The sequence below is a fragment of the Gopherus flavomarginatus genome, chromosome 1 (genome assembly GCF_025201925.1).
Source record: "Gopherus flavomarginatus isolate rGopFla2 chromosome 1, rGopFla2.mat.asm, whole genome shotgun sequence".
Lineage (NCBI taxonomy): Eukaryota > Metazoa > Chordata > Testudines > Testudinidae > Gopherus > Gopherus flavomarginatus.
Window position 1 is genome coordinate 100,312,788 of NC_066617.1, and position 21,217 is coordinate 100,334,004.

Consider the following 21,217-nt stretch of genomic DNA (forward strand, 5'->3'; position numbering starts at 1 on the left):
GGCTGGATGCTTGGGGAGTGCTGGGGGACCTGCAGATGTTGAAGGGGAGGGCGGAAAGCACTGGAGCTGGTATGTGCAGGCAGACACAAGGCTGGAGAAACGTGTGGGCCAGGCAGGGCTGGGGCCCCCCTGCACAGCCCCATGCTAGGGGTGATGGGGAGCAGCATGAAGAGAGGAGATCCCTGGATGCAGGTCTGCATGTCCCCAGGACTGGGACAGCATGGGCTGGGAGGGGCAGAGATCAGCAGAGGCTGAATGCTTGTTGCTTTTGCAGGATGTGGGAAATGGGTCCAGGCAGAGGATGGGCTAGACAATGCCAAAGTCCCCTTTGTGTCCCCATAATGATGCTTAGCCCTGAGCTATTGCTATGTGGTTTTCCAGCTCTGGGCAAAGATGAACCCGCTGATCCTCACAGCTCCCCTGGGATGAGGTAATTTGTTCTTACATCAGTGCCTGCGTCTTTACCTACAGCCACAAAAACCTTGAGCAACCTCCTGGAGCGGCCCTACAGCAGTACAGAATGTAGCCCAAGCATTAGCCAGAGACTTCACCCTCATCCAGACGCGTGCCCCCTCCACACCCCACCCATCCCAGGGATGCCACTGTTGCTACCAGTGTGCCTCTTGCAAAGTGACCTCTGTTGGACCAGCCCACGGGTGACCCCTCCTGGAGACTGCCCTGCTAGCAACCTCCTCCTGCTGAAAAAAGGGAGACGGTCGCTCAAGTGCCGCCATTGAGTGCAGTTGTGACAGCACCACAGGACCCAGCCCACTGAGAGATTTAGAGGTCAAAACCGACACCTTCCACTGCACTCAGGTGCTAACAGGCAGCTAGTGCAGCTCCTGGAGCATTGGCGCCATGGCGCTGTCTGCGAGCCACACCGTTTCCCCTAGGAATTGAAATTAGAGGAGGTGTTCAAATTTACAGTGGTGTGGGGTGGAAAACGACTAATTTGGCAACACTGTCTATAGCTAGTTGACCACTGGGGGGAGATAGGGGAATGTAGGGGGCACGGGATGTAGGGAAATTCCTGACAGTGATTCAGGATCTTCTGCCCCTGCTGAGGCTCCTGAGGTGTCAACAGGCAAGGCACCATGGAGCGTGCACTGCAGTAATCCCCAGGCTGGCTAATTAGAAGGGTGCACCTCTGAATGCTGTGGCTGCGCCCCCACCAATCCGTGACAGAATGTGCTGCTGTTCAAAGGGTTCTACAAATACAGCCATTGGGGAGCCTTCTACGGGAGCTCGGGAGACACTAGAGCTTTGGAGATGTTCTTGTTAGGTGCAGAACATAAACTGTCATCGGGGCCACTGCTGTCACCTGGACATGTGGCATCAAATGTGGATGAGAAAGGACCCCATAGATGTAGGCGTTATCCCCATTTTAAAGACAGGGAAACGGAGGCAAGGATGACTTCTATAAGGTCACAAGGCAAGTCTGGCAGAGCTTGGAATAGCACACTGGAGATCCTGCCCCCCCCCAACACTGCCCTAACCACTAGACAGCACTGCCCCCTCTCTCCCAGGCTTCTTCAAGGAGTCATTCCATTCCCTCCTGGTTTGTTTCAGAGGTCACATTGGCCTACGCTGATCCATTCCACAAGCCCAGCTCCAGCTGGTTCCAGATGTGATGGAGGGGGAAGAGAGGAATCCAAGGTAAACATTAACCCAGTAATGTTCCCTGGCTTCAGTTCCATTCTGCACTGTATCACTCCTCCCTGGGGGGTGCCCAAATTCCCTGCCCCAGGAGGTAACGCTGCCTGATGTAGAGGAATGAGTCATGGTTTAAGGAACGGGTGGCATGTCATTAGCAGCTGTGGGCACCAATTACCAGCCGTAAAAGCCGTGTACAGTCCTAATGTAAAGAGTCATTTAGAAAAACTGTTCTACCTGCCCTCAGGGGAGGGGATCTGCTGGAGCATGCATCTGAGTGTGTGTGCAGTCAAGGGTTGGGGGTGGATTTCCAAGTCCTCCACTAGCTATAGCCTTCCCTAGGGGCAGTTTGCAAAACTTCCCTGCCATTGCTCTCGCTGACTCAGCGCCACGGGAGTTAACATTAGCAGCTGTAATGTACATGGCTGACCACTGGCCTAAGCACTGTGTGGAGGCGATCTGCTCTGAGCAGGGTTAGATGGCATGGTGAGCAACATAGCTAAGCTAAGGGCTAGATGCCCAGCTGCAGCTGAGATATGTGAAATGGGAGAGCTCAAATGGCTGTAAACCTTGGGGCTGCTCTAAGTTTTGCCCAACTATCCATGGGCCCAAGGGGAAGGTCCAACAGCTGGGATTGCTGGAGTGTAGGGATGCCTTATCCATCCCCCTTGCAACAGGGCAAGGAGAGTAAGTGAGCCAGTTAAGCTGGCATTCTAGCTGCTTTGTGTCACTTTGCATAGGGCCCTACAGAACCTGAGACTGGACCTGGAGCTGCCCTGGCAGCTGGGAAGAGGGGTTGGGAAAGCCCCTTGGGGGGTTGGGGGGATCCTCTCTGCGCTGGTGCTGAGCCTGGCACAGAGACTGACTGGGGAGGCAATATACCCTCTGATTCTCCAGTGGCTGTCCCAGCTTGCACACCGTCTGCAATGGCTCCTCTGAGTCATTCTAAGAGCCAGTCTAAGTTCCAAGGGCATTAGAACTCCTGGCCATGCCGCCTCCCCTTCTCAGCCATCCCCCAGCCCTGCCAGCACATCACCTTTTGCAGGGGTGTTATGCTGGCTCTGTGCCTGCTGGGGCCCCCAATGCCACTGTGAAGCGGCTGCAGTGTGGGGTGAATTCTCCCCTGTCCCCCCAACAGCCTGGCTCAGTTTTGAGAGGCTCCCTGAGAGTTGGGGTCCGGGGCAGAAGCATGTTCCCCTCAGGTTGATGACATGAGAGTCGGGTCCCTGGAGACTTCCTCCTTCAGGCCCCATCCTGTGAAGCCTTTTGTGCACACTCTGGGGAATGTGAGCCCCCAGCTAGCATGAGCATGAGCTCTTTCCTCTGGCCTGACACAAGGAGCAGTCCACAGGGCAGCAGCTGTGAACAGAGGCGACAGATAGCCAGGATTCCCCGCAGGCTGAAGGGCCCCGCCTACCCTGTGCCCAAGGAAGGGGTGGGCGGAGCCTGGTGCCTGTAGCTAGAAGGAGTCAGTGAGAGCTGAACAGACAGAGCAGGTGGAAGGCAGCTCGCTTGCTTGTTCCCTGGACCTGGCTATCCCTAGCCTCCTGCCTGCATCAGCCTCTAGCCTGGGACCTGTCCTGATGCATCCTTTGATGCTGAGTCAGCCTCTTTACCTCCATCAAACTGGAAACCAGAGTCACTCACCTGGATATTCCCCCATCACACTTCCTGGAAACCTGGACCCTCAACCCCTTGCATGGAATGGACTGTCCTCCTGGACCCTTGACCTTCCACCCTGACCAGGCCCCTGCCTAGGACCCTCAGCCTCTCAGCGAAGAGCCTGGGGTCTGGGTTAGTTCAGCTCTGGCTGTGTAATTTGCTGGCCTTCAGGTGTCTGCCTGTCACCTGTCCTACTAGCTGGAAAATCAGGTCTTTCTCGTCCCTGTGTCTCTTTCCTGGAGGCTGCCCCCATTCCCAGGGGCAATTGTCCCTTTCAGCCTTGGTGTTTGGCTCTCTAAGAATTTCACTGCCACTTTCTGCTCCCCTCCCATCAGTTTCCATGGCCATGTCCTAATTGGGCCTCAGCTTGTCTGTCCTCCCCTTTGGGAGGCATGAGGCCAGCATGGGGCTCACAGACCCTAAGGTGTGGAGGAAGAAGCTCCCTCTGCCTGCTGGGCTTCTTGCCGTGGCGTTGGAAGTTGACAGTGATGCGTCGGCATCTCCTCCACTGTCTCTCTGGAGCTGCTTTGCTCCTTGTCACCATGGCTTTCCTCTCCATGAGGCATCGTGGCACTCAAGAGGTGGGCCGCTACCAAAGGGTTGGTGATGGGACATCGGATATCCTGGAGCACCAGGCTAAAAGGTTCCCAGCGGATGTGCTGGGAGATAGCAGCAAGAGACAGGAGCTGAAAGAGCCACCAGGCCCGTCCAAGGTGGTCTCTAGTGTGTGGAGAGGCCTGGAGCTTGGAGAGGTTTTCATTGCTGTGAAGACAACCAAGAGGTTCCACCAGACCAGGCTAGAGCTGCTGCTGGACACGTGGATATCCAAGGCAAAAGAGCAGGTGTGTATAGAGGTGGGAATGGAGGGGTTCATTATAGTAACAGGTCTCCTTGGTGGGCGTGTAGGGGACAGGAGGAATCTAATGCCTGTGGGGAGAAATAAGGACCCAGAGACTCATTATACTGAAGAAAGGTCATGCTGTAGGGGAGTAAGATCAACTCTCCCATTCAGTGCGTCTCCAACATCGTCTATTCCACTGTGCAGAGAAACAGGGACACCTCACCCTGGTTGGACAAAGGGCTTTATTAACTGGGACTGAACCAGCTTCAGGCTCAGGGGAAAGCCCTGTAGAGAAAGACAGGGGTTTATCCTGGCTGGTTGCACAGGATTGGGCAGAGGAGTGATATTTGACAGGGACCGTCAGCTTCACCTAAGCGTAGCCTCAGTGGGGCAGTTCACCCTCATTTAAATCCAGCTACACTAGGGATGCAATGCTGCACATAGGTGACAGCTGCTGGGGTTAAAATATGTGTGAGGCATGGCAGGGCTGAGTGCTCTGCTCTTTCACCCTCAGAGGCCTGATTCAAACTGCTGATCTTTGCTCACAAGTGGAATGAGTTTGTGTGGTTTCAGACTAGCTGCCTCCTCCTGTCTCACACTGTTTGTACACCTCACAAAACCACGTCTGGTTTAGGCAGTGTCTGCCCAGGAAGGACTGCCTGGAGTGGCCACGGGTGCTTGAGAACAAGATGCAGTGCCCTGGCTGAGGGGTGGGGAGAACCCAGGGTTAGCCCTGCAAAGGGCACAGAGGTGCCATGTAGCCGAGTTTGAGTGTGTGGGGCCCAGGGCTGGAATAGCAGGAGGGGTGCAGTGGAGCTGCATGTGGATGCATGCACAGTGCCTGCACGCCCCATGTCTGTCTCAGTGCAGTCAGTCTCTCGCTTGCTGGAGCACCAAATCCATTCACACGCGCTCTGGTGACGATTTCTTGGCCTCCCTCTGTACGTGTGGCCCTTGTTTCTGTGTGCTGGCGCTGGCGCCTGGACAGCTCTTCCCCTTTCACCCAGCAGAGTCTTGAGAGTTTCACATCCTGGTGAGAGAGCTGGTTTGGGGCGCATTAGCTCAGTGCACACTGGTTATCCAGAACGGACTTAATAACGGCTGTGGGGAAACACTGTTTGCTATCTGGGATCTCCCTCCGTAATGGGGAAAGTCTGGTGAAACTCATTGTAGACTCCAGGCACTTGGGCTATGTTTAAACAGGTCAGTTGGTAGAGGCCATGGTACCAACTCCATTGCTAAATCAGTGCCTAGTGGCCGCCCCATTGCTAATCTCACAGTCATTGAAGGGGTGCTGGGAGGGCTCTCTGACTGCTGCTTCCCTGCTTTGGGGTCCTCTTTTCCCCTGAGGTGCTGCAAGTGCAGGCGCCTATCCTGCAAGTGGCTTCGCACAGAACCCCACAGGCTCACTGGTCTGCCCATGCACAGCCAGTTGCAGAATCGGGGCCTAAATGAGGAGGCTAGGTTGTGGGAGTACAGAGGAAAAGAGCACCTGAGACAGAATAGGGCATTCTGGGTAAGGGCGGTTTTTCCTTCCACACACTGAGCTGTAACTGTCTGGTGCTTTCCACTACCTAGTCAGCTGCGGTTTGTCAGAGGAAGCCATGTCCTATTTTGAACCCACTTCCTCTGTGTGCGTTAGCATCTGAAATATCATACTTCTCCTTCTAGACGTGCTTCTCCAAGCCCTGAGTGCTCTATCTCCTACCCTGTAATGGCTCTTAGAGGATACCATACTTCTTGGCATATCGTGCTATGATGTGGGCTGAGCTCTGGCACATGGGCGCCATGATTATAGCCGGCCTTGGTGTTTCTGACTGGGCTTGCAAAACAATTTTTCCTACCCCAAACATAACCGACGCATGTCCATTCTGGCCATGCCAAGAATTAAGGGGAAGGAGGAGTGAGAAGATTCTCTGGAGCACCCCAACTTACCTGAACCTTTCTGTGTGTGTGTTTGAGAAATCTATAAAACTTGCAGATGCCACCAAGCTGGGAGGGGCTGCAAGCACTTTGGAGGGCAGGATTCGAATTCAAAAGGACCTGGACAAATTGAAGAATTGGTCTGAATTCAACGAGAGGAAATTAAATAAAGACAAGTATAAAGTACCTCACTTAGGAAGAAAAAGTCAAATGCACAACTACAAAATGGGTAATAACTTGCTAGGTGGTAGTACTGCAGAAAAGGATCTGAGGGTTACACTGTATCACAACTGAATATAAGTCAATAATATGATGCGGTTGCAAAAAAGGCTAATATTCTGGGGTGTATTAGCAGAGGTGCTGTATGTCAGACTTACGAGGTAATTGTCCTTTTGTAGTTGGCACTGGTGAGGACTCTGGGTGTCACACTTTAGGAAAGATGTGGACAAACTGAAGAAAGTCCAGAGGAAAGCAACAAAAATGTTAAAAGGTTTTGAAAACCTGACCTATGAGGAAAGGTTAAAAAAACTTTAGAGAAAAGAAAACTGAGGCGGGACCTGATAAGTCTTCCAATATATTAAGGGCTGTTATAAAGCGGATGGTGATCAATTGTTCTCCAGGTCCACTGAAGGTAGGACAAGAATTAACGGGTTTAATCTGCAGCAAGGGAGATTTAGGTTAGATGTTAGGAAAACCTGCTGACTATAAGGGTAGTTAAGCTCTGGAACAGGCTTCCAAGGGAGGTTGTGGAATCCCCATCACTGGAAGTTGTTAAGAACAGATTGGACAAACACCTGTTAGGGATGCTTTAGGTTTACTTAGTCCTGCCTCAGCACAGGGGGCTGGACTCGGTGACCTCTCGAGGTCCCTTCCAGCCCTACATTTCTGTGACTCTGTGATTCTATGAAATATGTGCCCAACCCCCTGGGTCCTGCTGCAGAAGGGGAGTGCCACTGCTGGTGCTGAGGTCTGGTACAGTTGCCAACATGTAGGAAAGCTTCGCAAGTAGAGTTGGCTGGAAAAAAGGGGGGCAGGATGAAGGGGAGGAATTTTCAAAAGATGTTTTCAATTTTTTTCTCCGATTTTTTGTACTGAAGACCTTTAGTTTTTCCTCTTTTCCCCCCTCCCTTTGCCCCCCACCCCCTTTTACCATGCCAGTGAAAAAGGTGGTGGTGGAAGGGACTGGGGAGCGAAAGGAAAAACTGTAACAGAAAAGCTTTCAGTTTTCACTGGAAACTAAACAGAAATGTTGCAAAACCAAACATACTTTGCTTTTGAAATTTTCTACCCCCAGGAAAGTTTTGCACAACAATAGCAGCCTGTCCGATTTGCAAGGGCCAGGTGTCCCACTGAACCAAGCCCCATCCTATGAAGGCTTTTGTGTGCACTCTGGGGAATTGGAGCCCCCAGCTAGAACTCTGCAGTCTTCATTCATCCCCGTGACACCCACGCTGATGAGGGAGGCAAGTATCCTTAGCCCGGTGGGTGAGGAAACGAAGGCAGAAAGGGCCGGGACATGGCTACCAGCACAGAGGGAGTTGGTATCAGAACTAGGACTAACCTGCAGGGATCACTCGCTCTCAGTCTTGCAGTTACTCCACTAAACCAAGCTGCTGCTCATGCTAACTGAGCTTCCCCTTCTTGTGGCCTGGGGACATGCGGGCTACTAAGCCGCAGAGCCTCCCCCTGTACAGGCGGGCGCTTGCAGCAGCTGTCTGTGTTATCAGTGCCACATTAGATGGTACTGGCGTTGAGCTGAGAATCTGCTTGGCGTCCTCCCAAATGGCCCAACCTTGTTCCATGGGGCCCCAAAGGCCAGATCTGGGTGGCTTTGCAGGAGTCGGGATAACCTGTGATCCTTATTATTTGTATCTGCAGAGCTTAGAGACCCCAGCCAAGATCAGGCCTCATTGCGCTAGGTGCTGCACACACACATTTCCTGTCCCAAAGAGCTGATAGCCTAAACAGACAACCCAAAGGATGGGAGGGGAAACTGAGGCACAGAGCAGGGAAGTGATTTCCCCAAGTTTATCCAGGAGGTCAGTGGCAGAACTGGGAATAGCAGAGCACAGCCCAAGTATCCTGAGTCCCAGCCCGGTGCTCCATGCACTGGACTTTGCTGCCTGTCTTGAGGGCTAATATGTGACAAGCTTTCACCCTGGTGATGGGTTTGTGTTTTCAGGGCTGGCTCTGTCAGGAGAAGGGCTAAATTTAATCTCGTAAGGTTGGACACTGATGCTGGCCCTGACATTTCCAGTTCCCCTGGATCCCGGGCTGTTCCCTCACTCCTGTCTGTCAGGTTATTCACCTGCTGTATGGTGTCTAAACCCTGGAGTGTGAACTCTCTTGGGTGGGACTCTCCTTGTGTCTGTCTGCACAGTGCCCAGCATGATGGAGCCCAGGTGGGAGTCCTGACACACTACTGCAATGCTGTTAATGAACACACTGGCAGCATGGGCTGTGCAGGCCCAAAGCCTGGTCCTTATTCTCCAGCTGTGGGCATATATGCTCCAAGGGGATCTTGCCAGATGAGGCTGTCCAGCAGCAAGGGCTCCAGCCTTTCCCTTTGCACTTGGGTTCCAGTTGGAGTTTCCCCACGCCCATCTGCTTCTCCTCAGAACTGAAGGATAGACTCGAATCCAGGCCCCTCTGCCTTCCTAAGCCCACTCCACTGCAGCAAGAGTGGCAAAGGCCACTGCAAGCTCCATGCATTAGACAGGGGCTCTGAGAGCAGGGGGCTGCCTTGCATGGTTGAACTCCAGCTCTGTTGCGCCTGACCTTGATGTCTGCCAAAGCAGGCCCCAAGCCCCTTGGGCAAGCTGTAGGTGCTGGGATACCATGGCGACAGGGGGGTTGTGCGAACCCCAGACAGACACAGCAGTTGGCCAGAGAACCCAAAGGGAACCTTAGCCCTCCCTCTGGCTGAGCTGGTAAAAGTGGCACCAAGTTGGCCCTGTCTGGAAGTGGCAGGATGTTCCCTGCAGGGGCAGAGGTAAGGGAGATGTGGTTTGAGGCTCCAGCACAGGGCCACCCAGAGGATTCTGGGGGCCTGGGGTCTTTGGCGGTGGGGGGCCCTGCTTCGGCAGTAATTCGGTGACAGGGGGTCCTTCCGCCCCAGAGTGGAAGGACTCCCCGCCGGCAAAGACCGGGAGCGGAAGAAGCTCCGGGGCTCCCGGAGCGAGTGAAGGACCCCGCTCCAGGGGCCCTGAAAAACTTTCATGGGGGCCCCTGCGGGGCCCGGGGTCTGGGGCAAATTTCCCCACTTGCCCCCCCTTCTAGGCGGCCCTGATCCAGCAAACCCCCTCCAGACACCTTCAGTGTGGATAACGGAGGCTGGCGTCTCCTGGAGAGACGGACCTCCAGGCTGGAGCAAATGCCCTCTGCCAGGTTTCTAATGGAGGCCCTCTCAGCTCTCTCCTGCCCCAGCCCTCTGCTAAGGGAGAGGGGGCAGGCCATCTCTCCAGCAACTTCACCAGGCGTGGGGGGCGGGAAGGGAGCTGTCAGATGGCAGACTGGCTCTGCTGCTGCAGTCACCTTTCAGACACAAGTGGAGGGCAAGGGGTTGTGAGGCAGGACAGGGTCCCTGCTAACTAGAGACCTGCATGAATGGGCATGAGGAGGGTGGGTTGCATAGTGCGGGAAGAACTCTGGCACCTCTGGAGTGGCTTCTCCAGATCCTGTTGGAAAGGCACAGCAGAGCTGGGGTGGGATGGAGAGTGATCTCGCCCTTACCCTCACCCCACACGTGTGGCCCCCATCAGGGCCAGCTTTAGGAAGTGCGTGGCCCAATTTGAACAGTTTCGATGGGGCCCCGGCAGGGATGACTTAAAAAAAATACATAAAAAACCATGTGGGGCTTGTACTCACTGGGCAGTGCTCCAAGTCTTTGGCGGCACTTCAGCAGCGGGTCCTTCACTCACTCCAGGTCTTCAGCGGCACTGAAGGACCCACCGCTGAAGTGCTGCTGAAGACCCGGAGCACCGCCAGGTGAGTAAAAATTAAAAAGGTGGCTCTAGCCAGGGAAGGGATTCTCACTGGGTGCGGGGCCCCATTCGGGGGAATTGGTGGAATAGGCCTAAAGCCGGCCCTGGCCCCCATCTACCACTGCCTCGCCAAACAGTGCTCCCTCACCTGTGCTGAACTGGAGGCACCTTTCCTCACTGCCCTTGGGGGGGATCCCCCTCCCCTGCACTGGCGTCTCTCCCCTCCGGCAGTCTTGGCACCACCCACCGCGCCCTCTTGCTTCGGAGCCTGTCACTCCGGTGGATCGGCCAGTGCCAGCTGCCCATCAGCACAACCTCTTCACATCCCTTTGCCCAGGCTTGCCTGTTCCAATGTTCATAGCCTGGCTTCCCCCTTTTGGCGTTCTGGCCCCTTCGCCCTCCTGCGCCTTGCCCAATAGCCGGGATGTGGCACCCGGGCTGATAGCTAGGGTGTGTGGTGTGGGCTTCCTTGTCCCAGTGCCAGAGCCATTTGCTCTGGTGCCTGTCTGAATGCCCCTGTACTCTCCCCCTCCTCCCGCCAGCCCCCAGCCCGGGCACTGTGTTTAACCAGCCTGAGGGCAGCTGGTGGGGAAATTGTTTAATGCTTGTGTCTCTTTCTTTCAGCCCCTTTAGTTCCTTGAAAGCACATTTTCTGCATGAAGGGAGCTTTTCTCAGCTGGCCGTGATCCCCCGTGCCCCTAGGGCGGGGAGATGTGTCATAGAATGGCGGCTAGGGGCTGGGGGGTGGATGGACCCGAGGGGGTGGGGGCTGAGAAGCAGCAGGGGGCTATAACTGCTATACACACAAAAAGAAATTCCCCTCTTAACCCATGTTTCCTTTGACCACAAAGCTGCTACTTTCGTCTGCCGCTTGACATCGTTCAGACCTCAAAGCTGGGCCTCCCCTCCCCCAGCTTGCTGCCTGAGTTCTCCGTTCACCAGGTGGCAGGGCCATTGGTGGGAGGGAAGAGTTTGCTCAAGACCAGGTCCCCAGACTCTGCAGGTAACAAGGGTGCATATTGTAATGAAGGCCTCAGAACAGGCTTCTCTTCTGCACTGGCCAGCTACTGGGGGTCTTCCTGAAGAAAACAAGACTCCAGGGGCCAGGTCCTCGGCTGGTGTCAATCAGAATAGCCCCACTGACTTCAGTGGAACTGCTGGGACTCTGACCCCAGGACTCGTGGGTTCCCTGGCTGTCAGGGAACCTTTCCAGTGTGAACACAGGAGGGGGTCCCAGCTGGGGGGGGAGCTGACCTCCAGATTTCCCAGCTCCCCTTGCCTCTTGCAGAGGAGGGCCCAGGATTTGAGCCCCTACCCTTCAGTCCCCTGAACCAAGGGGAAATCTCTCTCTGGCCTGCAGCTGGTGTCAGCTGGAGGAGGAAGGGGCTGTAGGATCCGTGCCTGCCTTTTGCAAGCAGGGCACAGGGCTGTAAGAGGATTATTTATCCACCCACCACCCCTGCAAGAGAAGGAGGAGAGGTGGTTGAGCAGTGAGCTGGGGCAGCATCTCCCACCTCCCTCGGCCTAGCAGGAGGCAGCCGCAGGATGTCAAAGGCACAGGCCGGAATGGGGAGGCGGGAGGCTTCGTGACAGCTTGGGAGGCCAGAAATGGAGCCAGCACCGGGCCTCGGAGTAACCTCGTCCTCTCCTCTCTCTCCTGTTTTCTCAGACCTACGTCTTTACTGACGAAGAAGACGAAGCCCTGCAGAAGAGAATGGGTAACCCAGCTTTTCCTATCACGCAGCTCCACTGCCCCAACTCCAGTGAGCTTTGGATCAGGCCCTGAGTGAGGGCTGGTTCTCCTCCTCCCACGCACAATAGGGTGCCCTGCTGGATCTGTGTGATAGGATGAACCCCGCAGAGCCCCCAGCAGGAGTGACGCTGATTCACTCTGGGGATGAGGCTCAGCTAAGCTTAGTTTCCTTCTAAAAAATTGGGAGGTTGGGCTTGCCTTTTGAAAGGAGGGAGGCAGGAAACTGGCACAGCACTTGCCAGGAGAAGCTGCGGGCATTCCAGCTGTCCTGAAGAACAACTGGGTGGTAACACAGGGGTCGAGCACTGCTATCTTCCATCCCAGATATCGGTGGGTAGGAGGGTCCTGTTGTTAAGGCCATTGGGCTGGGACTTGGAAGAGCTCAGTTCAGTTCCTGCCTCTGCAACAGGCTTCCTGTGGTCAAGCCACTTCCCCTTTGGCTGCTCCAGTTCTCCATCTGCAGGATGGGGAGGATGGTACTTCCTTGTATCACAGTGCTGTTGTCAGAGAGTCTACAGCCAGAAGGGAATGCCACATCTCTAGCCTGACTTCCTAGGAAGGTCATTATTACTTGTAAGGCACCCACATGCCACAGTGCTACAAGCGCCTCGACAGATCACTTGGGTGGTGCAGACTAAGCGCCACCCATCAGTGAGGAGTGAGCTCGTTCCTGCTGGTGTCTTGCTTGTGTGGGGAGAAATCCGGGATCGAAAACCCACAGAGACAAGTGTTTCCCCTTTCAGCCCAGCAGAAGGGACGGGGTCCCCTCCAGGGCAAGGCTGGTGTTCCATTAGGGGAGCAGAGTATGGGGTTGTGAAGCAAAGTGCTGCATGAATAGGAAGATAGGACCCAGAGAGAAGGTTTGGGTGGGAACAGGCCGGAGAGATGTGAGGACCCCATTGGCGAGCAGGGTGTGAATGTAAGAAGGCCAAGACTGAATTAACACAGTGATTAATTGCTGCTCTCTCTGGCTGGAGGGTTCTCCTGTTCCAGGCCAGGCAGGTGGGGTGGGGTGAGAGTGCAGTGACCAGGAGCTTTGTCTCTTTTTCCCACAGGTGACCATGTGATATTCACAAACTGCTCCACAGAGCATAGCCACCCAGCCCTCTCCTGCAAGATGGCAGCCGAGTTCGATGCATTCTTGGCCAGTGGCCGGAGGTGAGCACACAGGGGTGGCCTTCACACCTGTGTGCAGGAGCGTGGGAGGGAACTTCCCTCTGCAGGCTGGTAGGGATGGGAAGCTGTCACTGCCAACCAGTGGCTGCTTGTGTGACTCAGAGGGGGCTGTGAGTGGAGTTCCAGTGGGAAAGGATGAAGAAAGATCTAGTTTGCAGAGGTGCTAATTAAAGGCCATCAGCGTGTAGCTGCACACAACCTCTATCAATAAGGCCCGTGACATGAAGCTGAGTCAGCAGCAGCCTCCTGACCTAATCTCCTCTTGTCTGTCTCCCTATCTGTTGTCAGCTGGTTTTGCCACTTGGATGATGATAACTACCTAAACCCACAGGCCCTCTTGAAGCTCTTGTCTTCCTACTCTCCAGCCCAGGACGTTTACATTGGGAAGCCCAGCCTGAACCGGCCCATCCACACCTCCGAAACAATGCTCAACAATCAGACGGTAAATCCTGCCCCACAGCAACAGGGCCAAGCAGCTGATTGGCTCATTGGGGATCCTGAAGGGAGCTGATGGTTCTTGAATACGTCTTGTCAAACTCCCAAAAGAGGAGGGTTCCAGGCCTCCACTGGACCCAATCTGGTCATGCGGCCTGTGACTAGAGTCCCAGGGAGGCCATGCTGAGATTGCTCAATTAGGGCAAACTATAAAGAATGGAGCAGACAATCCCCCAAACTAGTGGTTATTCCAATACTTAGCTCACAACAAAACAGCTTCTATAATATCTTATTGGTTACCCAGAAGCCAAGAACACAGTTCCCTTAAAGCAACCCACCCTTTGGGCTCCCTCCCAGACAGCTAAGTCAAATATGTTGAGAATTATTGAAAATCTTGTTCATCATATGAAAAAATTCTACCAATCCCAAAGCATTGGACACAGTGCCCGCCAAGTTAATGAATATTTTAGATTTTACCCAAATACACACTTACAGCCAATTCTTATTAACTAAACTAAAATGTATCAAAAAAAGAAAAGAGAGAGTGCTGGTTAAAAGATCATTATACATACAGACATGAATAGAGTCCTTAGGTCAGGTTCATAGTAGAGATGGTCAGCTCTAGAACGGCAGAATTCTTTCAGAATTAGTCCATAGGCTCAATCCAATATTCAATATCAGGGTGACCCGGAATGGAACTGGAGATCTCAATCTTTTGGCTCAAACTTCCCCTGATGCAGCATAAGCAGATGTGAGATAAAAAGCATCAGATCCCAAGAGCCCTTTATGCAGTTTCTGGGCAGTCTCTTGGCTGCATGCAGTTCTTGGGTGAACAATAGTGTCTTTGAAGTAACCTCCTATTTCCTAACATCTTTGGTAATTAGCTACATGGATTAACATAAGGCAATTGCCCATCTCTCACCATTTGCAGGTGGTTTGCTATATTCTCCAAAAAGAAATCAAGACAGTGATATCACTCCAGTCACAGCTCCTTTAACTGTTAATATCTCCTTTTGATCTCTGAATTAACAGAATACACTGATAAGAAGGAACCATTTGGTTACATTGTTCACTTCTAGCAATATCTATGTAAACACACAAAACCAGAAACGTTATCTACTAATATGGTTAAATCTGGGTCAATTAGCCTGGAAGTTGTTTAACCCTTTCCGGTCCCGTGTCACCCAACCACAACAGCATGTGTGGGCTCAGTCTGAGCAATGCACAGCCTGGAGAGAGAGAGAGAGGCAGTCACACCCTTGCTGCTCCTCAGTGGGAACCCCACCTGCTAAGAGATTCATCCCATACTGCTCTACCAATAGGACGCCTTTGATTCAGTGGGACCACCCCTTCTCTGAGTGAGGGGAGAATTCCACCTCTATGTTCAGCTAATCGACCCTCCTCTCTGGACTCCTCATCTCTCTTCCTACTGGGCTGAAGGAAGAATTCTGGTCCTATGGTGGTAGCACAGTTGTCCAGCATTTTCGACCAGCTGATGCTGTGAAACCAGGCTCCCCTCTGTGCCACCCTATGTTGTGGTGCAGAAGGTGGATTACAGCTGGGTCTGTGTGTGTATCTAATGGCCAGTGCTTTGGTTTTGAGACCTGCAGGTACAGGAACTGTGACGCCCATTGGTCAGCCCCTTCCCTTTCTCTGCTCTTCCCTCCCCAGAGGTCCGTGCGCTTCTGGTTCGCTACTGGAGGGGCGGGATTCTGCATCAGCCGCAGGCTGGCCATCAAGATGGCACCTTGGGCCAGGTGAGCCATGAAGCCAGTAGATATGTGAACATCAGAAATCCAGGGGAATGCCATGGAAGATCATGTACGAGTTGGGGGTGTGTGTGTGTGGTGTGAGTGTATGTGAGCACACAGAGTGTGCGAGAGAGGGCACAGTGCAGGCCTACCCAGCTGTAAGTGTGCAAGAGCAGGTAGGTTAGGGCATGTATTTGTGTTGTGGTAGCTCCTAGAGGCCCCACCTGTGCTGGGTAGTGCATGCACGTTGAGCTGAGTTGGCACGTAAGTGGGTATCTGTTTATAAGTTCTTGCAGTGCAAACAGACAGAACTGGGCAGCCACCTGCCTTCTTCACAGCCAGGGTCAGGGACGGCTCCAGACACCAGCACACCAAGCACGTGCTTGGGACGGCAAGCCACTAGGGGCGCTCTGCCGGTCGCTGCAAGGGCGGCAGGCAGGCTGCCTTCGGCGGCATGCCTGCGGAGGGTCCGCTGGTCCCGTGGCTTCGGCGGACCTCCCGCAGGCAAGCTGCCGAAGGCAGCCTGCCTGCCGTGCTTGGGGTGGCAAAATACCTACAGCTGCCCCTGGCCAGGGTGAGGTGAATCTCTGAGGTCAGTGGCTTCTGATCTCTCATCCCTCTCCAAGATGGGGATCCCATTAGATGTCTGTATTTCCCCACTGATCAGTGCAGCCCATTCTCTTCCAGCGGCAGTAACTTCCTGAGCACCTCGGAGCTCATCCGCCTCCCGGACGACTGCACTGTGGGCTACATTGTTGAGTGCAAACTAGGCGGGCGTCTGCTCCCCAACATGCTCTTCCACTCTCACCTGGAGAACCTGCAGCTGATCCCCAGGCCCCAGCTCCTGCAGCAGGTGAGGGGGGAAGGGGAGTGAGAAGAGAAAAGGAGAGGTTGGAGAAGAGATTTGGAGGGGGTGAGAGGAGAGGAGAGGAGCAGAGCAGGCAGGCGATGACTCACGTCAGTCTGGCGGTAATTGTGACCCTGATTGAATCAACCGCACATTATTTCAATGAGGTTTTTCTGACAAATGCATCCCTAGATGCTTCTCTGCAATGATGGGCAAAGGATGAAAAGGCAATTAACTAGTCAGTAAAACTGCTGCCGGTCAAAGAGCAGGGGGAGGGCCCTCCCCTCTGGAGCTGCAGCAGAGCCAGAGAAAGTGCCTGTTGCCCAGCCATGGGGTCCATGTGATATAGCCCTGCATGTCATGGAGGAAGGGGGAGAGGCTTAGGTGAGATGGAGGCTGGAGATGTGGAGGAAATGGAGGTGAGGAGGGGGTGAAAGCCTGCAGCCTGGCCCTGTAAATCAGCCTGGACAGAGGCGAGAAGCAGTGGGGAGCTGGGTGTGGGACACAAAGCTTGTAGAGTGGCTCCCAGGTCGGGGGGTGATTGGAGCATCTATAGCCCAGGCACATAAAAGCTGAGAGCCGCCAATGCTGCCCCTTTGTTCCCTAACTTCCCCCTTTCCTTTCTCATGGTCTTTCCCTGCAGGTCACCCTCAGCTATGGTGTCTTCGAGAAGAAACTCAACACTGTTGAGCTGGCCGGCCCCTTCTCCCAGCACGAAGACCCCTCCAGGTGGGTCCCCAAGTCTCTGGCTTGTTTGGTCTGCTCCCAGAGTCTCCTATGAAAACAGGGATGGAATAGGGCATGGGCAGGGGCAGGTTGCTGCTCAGGAGTGAGGTGCGTTGGCAGAGCTGTGTAGCTGGAGCTGGAATCCTGCCTTCCCTGTTATTGTTTGTGGCATTCTCTTTGGCCCTGGTGGGAGCTGGGCCCACATTGCCGCTGGTTGGGTCTGGATCCAGGGCTCACCTCTAACTGTCCTCACGTCCTTGTGAAGTTTAGGAGTCTGGAGGCGTACATGTAGAGCACTAGCTGCAGTGCAGAGCGAGAGCATCTGGTGTGGGATGGGGCACCAGGGAGATGTGCTCCTCCCACGCCTCTTCATTCGGCTGTGACAGCACACGCCTAACCTTCCTCCTCTCTCCTGCAGGTTCCAATCCCTTCACTGCCTTCTCTATCCGGACACTTCCTGGTGCCCGCAGCCTGTCTGAACTCCCACACCCAAAGGGTCCCACTCAGGCCAGCGACTCTCAGTTCATGTTGTGTGGGGGGGGCACTCAGGGAGCGCTGGGTGCTCCCTCTCTCCTTCGCAGTGACCACCCTGGGGCCGCATGCTGCAGCTAGCGATAGCTTTGTGGGTCCGTGCTTGCTGAGCACGGCACAGGGTGAGAAGGTAGGATCCAAAGCAAGGCGCTCAGGTGAAAATGTGGAATGTCACTGTTGGTGGGACACTTCAAATGCAACCCCGTTTCCCACAGGCTCTGGGACACTTGTGGGGGGTGAGGATAGGTGGGAGGGGAAGACGATGTGCCTCTGGTAATCTAGGCAGTGTAGTTGTAGCCCTGTCGGTCCCAGGATATTAGAGAGAAAAGGTGGGTGAGGTAACCTTATGCCTCTATTAACACAGCGAGACTTTGGCCGCAGCTGCTGGCTGTGCAGGTATAGTTGGAGACCTGGTGCCCCCTGCTGCCTGGATGGAGCATATCTCTGTATGCATCCTGAGCCACACTGACTGTGTGGGGCCGTGTGAATGGAGTGTACGGCTGGCCTTCACTTCAGTCTCTGCTGGGCAGAGCCTCTCCTCCCTTTATGCCCCCAAACCCTTTCTCACTGAGCCTATGCTGGACAAGAGCCTTTTCTGTCCTCCCATTTGTTGAGCCTCTGCTGGCCAGGGCTCCACCTGCCCCAGCCCCCTTGCTAAGCCTCTGCTTAGATAGTTTGGCTACATGCTCAGGTCAGAAACTCAAGTCTCTGATAATTTGTTTCAATAAAATGGCATTGTGATCACGACTTCATGCTAGATCAGTCCAAGAGAAGTGCTGCACCGGGACTGCCCGGGGAAAGGGACGGGGGCCAGGAGCCGGAGTGCTAGGTTCTTCCAGGAGTCTTCCATGTGATGGGCGTGTGGAGGCGTGTGTGGGTTTGTGCATTATTCAAGTGGGGATATCTCTCTGTCTCTCCCTGAGCACTCTCCCTTTTCTCTGCTCCACTGGGGATCAGGATAATCCAGCTTTCTAATGACCAGCCTGTCCTTTGAGATTAGACTCCAATCTCTACCTGGCAGGAGGGGATGTGAGAGGATAGACTTAAAGAAGGATTTGAAGTGGGAGAAAGGGAGAATGCGGTAGAAGAGGGAGGAGGAGATAGTGAAGGAGCACACAAGAGCAGATTGGAGATTGTGGATTTAAGAGCCATGCCAAAAACCCCTAACTCACTATGGAGTGAAAACGGAAGGGTAAATAGCTTATTACCCCCGCTCTTCAGCCCTCCAGACACTAGGGGGCAGCTTCATCTGCACCTCACTCCTTGCTCAGTGCATCAGAGAGGGGAAGAAAGAGTGAGAGGGAGAGGTGGCACTAGGGTGATCAGACAGCAAGTGTGAAAAATTGGGAAGGGGGTGGGGGGTAATAGGAGCCTATATAAGAAAAAGACCCAGAAATTGGGAGTTTCCCTATAAAATTGGGACATCTGGTCACCTTAGGTGGGATATGCAAGGTTGCCGACTGTTCAGAAGGTTTCCAGATCCTGGGGGTGGGGAGGAATGTCTCTTGCCCTGGACTAGGCTTGGTGTGTTGCCCAAAGGTCCTTCCTAATTAGGGTGACCAGATGTCCCGATTTTATAGGGACAGTCCTGATTTTGGAGTCTTTTTCTTATATAGGCTCCTATTACCCCCCACCCCCTGTCCCGATTTTTCACACTTGCTGTCTGGTCACTCTACTCCTAATTGATGGGAAATGAATAGCAGTTCCGTTTTTTCCTTGCTTACATACAGAGAGCAGATGAGGGGAAAGCTAAAATGCAAAGAAACCACTTTCAATGGCAAGGGACGCTCTGATAAAAGAAATGTAAAGTGGGTGCCTTTTCAAGGGAAGGTGTTTTTCAAAAGCCAGTGGTGTACGAGGAGGACCTCGGGCATTCTGTGAGAATGCGGATGAAAGTGCGGTGTGATCTCTCTGCAGAGTTCTACAGATTGGAAGAGAAATCTTCAACACAACTGCATCTATTGCAGTCAGTGTGGTAGAGGCCTATGGAGAGCACCACTGTGTCTACCATTTTGCAAACCGGTCAGCCCAACCCCCTGCAAAGGAACTACAATTGTCCTGGCTTTCACTGCAGACCTTTGTGTAGGATATTGAAGGGTAAAAAAAATCACGTTTCAAAGGTGTTTCCACCTGGGCAGAGAGGGTTCAAGAATTGAAAGTGTGCTTTGATTTTTTTAGAGGAATACAGTGGCCTCTTGTCACTTTCCAGTCCAACCATTTCTTCCAGTCAGTGATCAACTTCTGAAGAGGCAGACGGCTCTCAAGTCCTGCTTTCTGTCACAAGAAATGCACCCTTTCATCTGGAAACTCCTCTCTGATGACCAGGAACAAGGGCTTGCTGATAACAATTACCTCTCCCTGGGTGTATAATGGTTTCCTTGCACAGTGACTGGAGCCCAGTAACCATATGAATCAAAGCCATTGAAAGTGAAGTCACCCACACTGCAGGAGTACGTGTGTGACAATCCATTGAGATTAAGGATGAAGTTTGAAGTCCCTGGGGTAAGAGAAGTGATTTGGGGCTTCAAGTTAACCAGAACAGGAAAAAGCTTCTGGCTGGCCTAAGCCAGTCTAGCGCCCAAGAGAGGAGTCTATAGTGCCTGGATTCCCTTCCCCCCACCATTTGAGATCTCACCTCATATGCATTCAGTGCTTAGATTAAAAGAGCCAAACATCTCTGGAGACGTGACAGCAGGTGCAGAGGCAGTCAGAGCACAACACAGTGGGGGGGAGGCGAGGGGGGGGCGACTAAACAACAAACTCTGAGTCTTGTGGGAAGACAAGCTGCAGAAATAGGAGGCAAATGCTGGGTCAGGGCCTCATCGGTGTAAACTGGCCCAGCTCCATTTACCCCAGCTGAGAATTGGGCCCTGAAAGGGTCGAGTCCTTCAGCAGGTGTGTGAGTCCAAACCTTAAACCGGTGGAACATTTCCTCGCCATACCAGCAAGCACCGCTCCTATGGAGAACATCTGTTCTCATGAAGAGCCTGCAAACTAATGAGAAGAGGAGGATGTGGAGGAAAGCGGGGTTGTGTTAAAGTGAACTTCAAAAGGGCCTGTGGTAAGCCTGCTCCGGTGCTGTACTAGAAAGAAAAGGGCTCCTCAAAGCATACAAAGGGATCCAAGAACATTTTTTTAAGCACAAAAAAAGCCAGCTTCAGGGGACACTGGCAACTTGAAATGTGATCAGTGTTAAAGAACTATCCCTGTCCCTGAGTTAGGGTTTTACAATCCCGTTTTATTGGGAACAATCTAATGGGAAAGTTTTTGTGGAATTTTTTCACTGTTCTCTGTGGCAACATTTTGAGACGAGCTTTTCTGACCAGCTCTATTAGATGTTTGTCTCTCACCTGCTGCTGTGAGAAACTCACCCAAAGAGGTGAAACTGACTAAGGCCCCAGGCCTGCAATTGACTTAGCAGAACCCCATTGACTGGAGTGGGGGCTCCTTGTTGCACAATTCACATGATCAGGGCCTAACTGACTATCCACAAAGGGTGAAATCCTGGTTCTACTGACAGCAATGGGAGTTTTGCCTCTGAATTCACAGGTGCCAAGATTTCGAAATGGTGAAACTAACTATGCACAGAGCACCATTGAATACACAAAGGAAACAAGATGGAAAAACTAGTGACAACTGTTTATTCCCCCACTTTATTCTTTCAGGTACTATCATCCGGGGTGTCACTTGTGACAATAGCAGGTAAAATAAACTCAGAGGGGCCTGTGGTGACTAAGCTGATGGGGCCCCTTAACTGCTGTACCTTGAATTTTCTGCCTGGTGCAATTTGATGTAGCTTGAAATCCAAGAAAGCTAAAAACTCATTTCTTCCACTGTTTAAAATGTGTATGATTAATATGGACCCCAAGATGGGGTGATTTGCCTATGTCTGATGTTAAATTGCTTCCCAGGATTTACTGAGCCCAAGTTAGTTAT

General features: G+C 53.1%; 1 protein-coding gene across 1 annotated transcript; it reads left to right on the forward strand.

The window, feature by feature from the left end:
• The first annotated feature begins 3,137 nt into the window (after positions 1-3,137).
• On the forward strand, positions 3,138-18,628 carry MFNG (MFNG O-fucosylpeptide 3-beta-N-acetylglucosaminyltransferase). Its single transcript, XM_050927063.1, has 8 exons — positions 3,138-4,157; positions 11,732-11,780; positions 12,871-12,973; positions 13,280-13,433; positions 15,098-15,183; positions 15,865-16,030; positions 16,668-16,753; positions 17,169-18,628. The coding sequence occupies exons 1-8, from the start codon at positions 3,708-3,710 to the stop codon at positions 17,227-17,229; spliced, it is 1,155 nt and encodes a 384-aa protein (XP_050783020.1). The 5' UTR covers positions 3,138-3,707; the 3' UTR covers positions 17,230-18,628.
• The last annotated feature ends 2,589 nt before the right edge of the window (positions 18,629-21,217 follow it).